The following is a 7136-nucleotide window of genomic DNA, read 5'->3' on the forward strand; positions in this document are numbered from 1 at the left end:
GTTTATGTGTGAAGAGAAAAAAATATTTTTTCTCTCAGAACTGTGTGTATGAAATGATAGCATGCTACTACCTGCAGTCGTTTCAGATCCATGCTTTTTGGTTTTCTTGAACTCTGCCTCTTTTTAAAAAAAAATCTGTCTTCTGATAATAATCTGAAGATGCAAAGCAGTTTATGTAAGTTTAAGTTTTGCAATGTGTTGTAAAATTCTAAAAAATTTAAAAAGAATGGTGTGTTTTTCTTTCACAGAGTTCCCAAGAAATAAAAGTATATTTCAGAAAGTGAAAATCAGAAGTGCTAGCTGCTGACATAAAGAGGAGTGTACCACGGATCATTCTTGAGGAAAATTTTTTAAGGTATGTGAGCTGTGTTTTGCAGAAAAGCCTTCCTAAAGATAAGCTCCTATATTACCTTGAGTGGCCTATTTCAGACCAGTTTTAAAACAATCAGGCTATCTTTAGATTACCACTTCGGATGTTTATAGATGGCAATAGCTCTGTGGAATCATTAATGCAGATAGTTGATGTTCCATGCATTTTGCATCGAATGCTTATTTAGTTAATATGTAGATAAGAGTCTAAATATAGGGTTAGTGTAAACAAATGGTCGGTAAAGCATGTATATTTTATGGCCTTATACATTCCAGGAGTAGATCCTACACTAGTAGAAATTTCAATTGTTTTAACACTGTAGCTTATTTTTAAGGTGTGAATGGAGCTAAAAATAATTTATTCCATTGTTTTGATGGATTACAACTACTATAAGCCTCGCATTCAGAAGCTGAGATGGTCAGAAATTGATCAGCTGTTACAAAATTGCTTTAAAGTCAGTGCAGAAGCCTGGAATTCGAGGATTCGTTTCCTGAATCCAAGCCCTTTTCCTTTTCTGAATTTGCAGTATTCTAAATGTTTCTGGAAAGAGTCTACAAAACATAAGCTATACCAAGTGATTGGTAGCCAATGCATGTCTTGATCTGACAGCAGATCACGAGTGAGTGTGATGCTGTCTGCATACTGTGCCCATTCCGTGTTCCTCCTTCTGGAGGGTCCAGTTGTGCACTTCCCTCTTCTGAATTTAACTGGGGGCCAGGCATATTTTCAGCTTGTGATTTATCTGTTGCCTACCTTGTCACTGATACTATGAAACCACAAGTTTGAACTGATGCCTGGGGATCAGGAACTGAGGCAGTTGTTATAAGGATAGGGGAGCATCCTGGGGAAGTATTGCTATATACGTGTTCTGTTCTTCCCTGCTTACTTGATTTTGGTCGTCCTTAGACCCACAGGACTGTTCATGTGACATGGTATGACCACTTTCATGTGTCAGGAACAGACTGCAATCTTTAAATTAAATGTAGATTGGCTACAAAACCTACTTTCTTCGGAGCTGTTGCTGGAATCCAGGATAACCACTGTTGCTGGAATATTGGCTTTATTTGCTGAGGGGGATGTTACAGTATCGAAGAGTTATGTGATTGTCATTGAAGTTTCTCTCTGTCGTACTGACAAAATTTAACATTGTTTCATTTGGAATCTGACTGCACTGCTGTAGTGGTGGTTGTTGAGGCAAGTCACAAACCATCTTCAGTAACTGCTTAAATTTAGAACTATTCAAGGTCTGGTTGCTCTTTCATAGTATATTATTAAATGTACATTGAGTGTTTCCTTCCTGTCAGTAATCAGTTTGTTATTTTGAGAGTGACTCTAAAAAGAAAGTATGTCTTACTTGCTTGGAATTGGCTCTGAGACACAGTTTAACTGCTAAAGCTTACCAAATATTGATTGGCTAATTTGCATATCCAGGAATTTTCATAGTAGCGCATATATATATATATAGAAAATATTTAAAAATAAAGAAGATAAACTAGCTGAAACATCTTTGTCCTATTTGATGCCACTGGAATTTTATTACTTTTGTAAAACATGCTAGAGTTCAGTTTGAGACTTCACTGGCATGTCAAATTTTTCAAGCATTATTCATGTGTGGAAAAAGAGAAAAACTGTATGGGTATCTGCCAGAAGTAGGAAAGATCTTTTCGCAGTAAGAGTAAGCAATTTCCGACGATTTTGTTTATGTATGAATTCAGCATATCATGTGTTTGTTGTCTTCAGTTCTCCATCTAGCTACTTTAAAACGTGATGCCATCTCTGTTTTTTTTTCTTTAAGATGAAATATTCTCCCATGTTTTTTTGCGAATGATTTTTTTTCCTAGGATATCATCCATGCTATATTTTCATCTGTTCAACATTGGAGTAGAAAGTATGTTTGTGTCTCAAATGCCCCATATCTCCTATTGGTTCCACAGTAATTAATTTTTGAAAATAAGTTTTTGCTATGCTGCTTCTATCATGGCTGATGGAATAATTTAAATGGAAGACTAGAGTCCAGTGTGTGTACAATTTTTGTCTACATACCCGGGCATCTAATAGTGTAACTGGAAAAAAAGCTAATAACTACTTAGTAAAGGGCGACTGGAGTGAGATGTTCCTGGATCTTCTGTTCTTTCGATTTTCCTAATCTTATGGCCACAGTGAGTCAGTAGAAAGAGACTGAAATAGCATGCAGTGAAGATATTTCCTCCCTCTCTTGTCTTCCTGCCTCTCACTAAAAGACAGATTAGAGTAAAAGCAAGCAAGCCAGCACTTCACCCATGACATAAGGCCAGACTCCATCCTGAGATTCAGTTCCCATCTCTTCAGGATCTGAAATATAAAAAGAGAAAGTTAGTATCTTTTCTTATAGCTAATGTGCTATGATATTTAGGTAGTGTGCTAAAATGTGCTAGAAGGAAAATAATCTTAGTCACAAAAGTGGGTATAGGTCTAAAACACGTCAAAAAACCACAAATGCATCTCCAGTCACGTTAGTAAGTAGGTGCTTTAAGAGTTATTTCTCTCGTCTTACTAAAATATTAGGAGTTTTGCAAGACTATTTTTAAATTTTAACTGTGAAAATGTTGTCATTAGTACAACTAATAATGACATAGTCAACCCTTTATAAACACAGCCAGTATGAATTACTTACTGTTGTTCTTTATGACTGAGCTCCTAGCCGTGAACAAGAATTCTGGCTAAAATACACAGCTTCAAATTGAAGAGCATATGAAAGCTTTCAGTAGATTTAAGGTTATGCATACAACCTTGACTTGTCTGTATTGTACAGATGCGTAGTAACATAGCACTATTCTTATTTTCTTTATAGGGTCTTTGTTTCTTTCATTATGTAGCATGGTTTATGTTCTGAGAATAAACATGTGGCTGAGGTTTGTTTCCATAACTTACTGGAATAGATAATGAAGGCAGGGAACTGCAGGGAGGAAGGAATGGTCCTGGGAGTCAGGCTGCTCAGGGAGATTGCTCTAGGTTCTGATTTGCAAAAATATTCTGAAATTTTGTGTGGTAACTGAAGCCAGTAACTTTTTTGTTTTTTTTTTTTTTGATACTTAATGTGCTCAGAATGCTAGAGACTCTGAAAAGTCTGTCTTTAAGCCTTGTACGTACCAGATTAGCAGATACTGTGTTGTCATTATTTCTCAGTGTAAAATTAAGATTGTTAGTCCTGCTTCGCCTCTTGGCTGTTAGGAAGATAAATCTGTTAATGTTTGCAAAACACTCTGCTAATTTAAGTGACAATTTAAAACCTGTGAAGAAAATGATATTTCTGTGTTCAAGAGAGCTAAGACTTGGCCGAACTGCAGGAATTAGTGAATAAGCAGTACACAAACTGGCTCACTGCGGTCCAGAGCTATAGTTGCAGGTTATATATGTTTGTCTTATCTACTTTGAAGGTGATTAGTATAGGAAGAGGTTTTTGGTGCGTAGATGGTAAAGAGGATTCAGTCCGCATTACAAAACCAATGCAAGTCTGTGGAAATTACTCATCTGTGTGGGTTCAGGTCTTCCATGATGTGACTGCATCAGATTCAGATACAGGTATTTCAGGGCTAGCTCAAGCAGGTGTCTTTGACCTGCAGTTGTGTTACAGGATATCATAAGGCAGGATTTCTTATCTGTTTATAAAGTGGTATCCATCTGGTACAGTAAGAGTAGGCTGCCTTAGGGGAAAATCTTGTAAACTTAAGGATTCTGCCTTGCTGTGAGTCCCAGGGTGGCAGTGAAAGGTTGCATGGGTAACCTGGTATGGAATATTTTTTGAATTTTGGTAGGTGAATCTGGAAATTCAATGGCTTGCTAACACAATGTTTAGGAGCAAACTAGCTTCTAACTAGTTATCATTTCCCACAAGTGCAGTACCTGACAGCTGATGTTTTATTTGGATTTTTCTGTGTTTTTTTGACAGTCAACACCACAAACAAATGCTTCTGGCACCAGAAGTGAAACAGTGTAGTTGGCAGTTCTTGTCTGGAGATACTGTCAGCTATACTTATTTGATAAAATAAGTATAATTAATTTGATTAAATATGTGATTTTTTCTTTAGTATCTGTCTTATATGCTTTTATGTGTTTCCTCATAATTACACTTTAAGTTAAGGAGGTATATTTTGCAGATGGAAACTGTTGGACAGTTCTGGGCCTGAGGTCTCTTCTGGTCATAGATGGATGTTCGAAACAGTGCTCTGGCCAGCCTTTTGCTTTATTTTGAGGAGTTGTATATATGTGGTTAATCTTACAGAAAAGTTATTTCAGGATTTAGACATCAATAGTTGCTCTTTGACACACTAAAAGTTTTTCTTTTGAGCCATGTCTCCCTCTCTGCTTTCAGATGTGGTGAGGATCCTGCATTTTCCCCTGTGCGGTATATAGTGCCTTAAAAATGGGGTTTGGAAGTGACCTGAAGTATTCTCATGATGCTTTATTAAAACTGCAAGACTGGGAACTACGACTGCTGGAAACAGTGAAGAAATTTATGGTAATGCGAGTAAAAAGTGACAAGGAGTATGCCTCCACTTTACAGAATCTTTGTAATCAAGTAGATAAAGAGAGCACTTGCCAGCTGGATTATATCAGCAATGTGTCCAAGGTAAGATTGAAGTATCTTGAATTTGGAATATCCTTGGAAATAACAGTGCTGTTTTTGTTTGTTTTCATTTGAGTTGGATTCCTGTTCATTCAGCTTCCTGGGAGTTACTGTTGCCAAAGTATTTTAAATGGGCTCTTTTAGTTCCTCAGAGGAATATGTCATAGTTAAGTTCCAGTCTTGCTTTGAAAATAGTAATTAAGCTAGAATCAATACTGAATTCTGAAATCCAGTATTTTAGGTTCCTAGGTTGAGTCTGCTACTTTGTTTAGTGTTTTGAAAATAGAGTATGCTATAGTAAGCTTTTCTTTTAAGGCAGTTAAATGGGAATCATTGTTTATGTTATATAGAATTTGTGACAGAAATAGAAAAATGCCAGGAAACTGAGGCAAAGCCTAGTATTCCAGCTGTTATTCACACTGCAGCGTGTGTTGTAAAAGCAAAACATTAATTCAGGATGTTTCTTGTAATTGTGATGTTATTTTGTACCTAAATTAAAGTAACCGTTGTCTTTTTATAAAGATAAGGCTGTCCTTCCCCCAAATTATTAGTTTTCAGATTTAGAGCAAGTCCCGTAAAGGTACTGATGAAGGAAAATTTCCTATTTAACCTGTTTGTAAGCTTCACTCCTGACTCTGATTCCTTCCTGACTAGAGAAAACTGTTTTAATGGTTTATTCAATTCTCGGCCCTTGTGCTGTAGCAGTGGTTACACAGTCCCTTCAGTCTGGCATGAATCCTGATCTCTTCTGCGCAAAAACACCCTTTTTGGGTCAAGTTAAATTTTAGACAAAGCAGTTTTTATGTGGTGGGTTTATGGAGTGGCTGTTTGAATACTAGCTATGGCATAGCATTAGGAACGTGATTGCCCCTCGTGCAGCAGTCTTTATACTGGGTTAAAGTGGTGGTGTGTGTGACTCGAAAGCTGTGCTGCCTCAGCTGCCCCAAAAAGTAACACTGCGCAGTGTTTATCTATAACAAATTCTGTTGCTGCTTCCCTCTCTCACAATAATTCTTCAGTAAGTCTGGTGAATTGACACACTACCTTTTATTTTCATCTGGGTGTTTTGGTGGGGTATTTGAAATGCTTTTCAGCCAGTTATGTTTCTTATACACAGCTTGTTAGCGATTTTGATATTTGTCAAGGTTTAGGGCTGGGCCGGCCTCTAGGCAAATCCCCTCCCTTCCCTAAGGGGAAGAGAAAGGGAATAAGGGTGAGAAAATTATGAATTGGAAAAGAAAACTAAAACTGCTTTAATGAGAATAATAACAGTAAAGTGATATATACATAAATATAGACAATACCAACGGTGAACCCAAGCCTCTTGATGGTGGTCATCAAGACCACTGAGGCTGCGGGCAGGCACTGGGGAAGTCCCAGACTGGACTCGGTGGCTGGTGGAACCAAATTCAGGAGCTGAATTCTGGAACTGGATTCAGGAAAGCACAGGTTGGGATCAAAGGCAGAACGGACAGAGTGCTCCTTGCTCAGCTCCATACCAAATATAACATATATGGAATGTAGGGTCACCTGTCCCATCTGCTCCTCCCCACGGGTGTGGTCTGTCACTGACTGCACCCCCACTGTGACAAACAGGATTTAGCAGTGACCTCGGTCAGCACAGGAGTGAGTATCAGCAAGAGCCTTTCTGCACAGCAGCCCCTGGTAGTAACGGTGAACATCAAGTGCTGTCACTTCTAGGAGACACTGCAAAAATATGTTGTTAACTTCAGAAAGTGCTGTCATGTAGAAGAGACTGAGCTGAAAAGTAACGTCACTGAACAGAATTAGCTCTGTTCTAACTCAAACTAGGACACTATTTAAGTTGTGATGTTTCAGTAAATACACATTAAAGCATTGTCATTAGCCTAAGGTGGGGAGAAGTATTTTCCTCAAGCTTTCTACTGCTGGATCCCAAAGTTTTGTATAGAATTATTGGTGATGTAACTAATAATTCTTGCTATTGCAGCCCTACTGTAGTTGCTCTTATGTGGTAGCGAAACTGTCCTGCAATTCCTTCAGGCTATGAAACAGCAGATTAGGTCTAGAACAGTAAAGGGGCATTGGCATCAGGATACTTAACATTATAAGTTATAAGCAACCCTTAACCCTCATATAGCTAGCTCAGTCTAGGATGTTTTATTCAGTGACATGGGCATT

At 38.0% G+C, this 7136-nt stretch overlaps 1 protein-coding gene across 1 annotated transcript in view; it reads left to right on the top strand.

The window, feature by feature from the left end:
• Positions 1-258: 258 nt before the first annotated feature.
• LOC104490350 (tyrosine-protein kinase Fer-like) overlaps positions 259-7136 on the top strand; it is a gene marked incomplete at its 3' end in the record, with an annotated part of 33366 nt that continues 26488 nt past the window's right edge. Inside the window, exons 1-2 of the mRNA XM_010132623.1 lie at positions 259-355; positions 4722-4979. Coding sequence (XP_010130925.1) covers positions 4773-4979 — 207 coding nt within the window. The remainder of the gene's footprint in view (positions 356-4721; positions 4980-7136) is intronic.

Source organism: Buceros rhinoceros, unplaced genomic scaffold (assembly GCF_000710305.1).
Source record: "Buceros rhinoceros silvestris isolate BGI_N320 unplaced genomic scaffold, ASM71030v1 scaffold11240, whole genome shotgun sequence".
NCBI lineage: Eukaryota > Metazoa > Chordata > Aves > Bucerotiformes > Bucerotidae > Buceros > Buceros rhinoceros.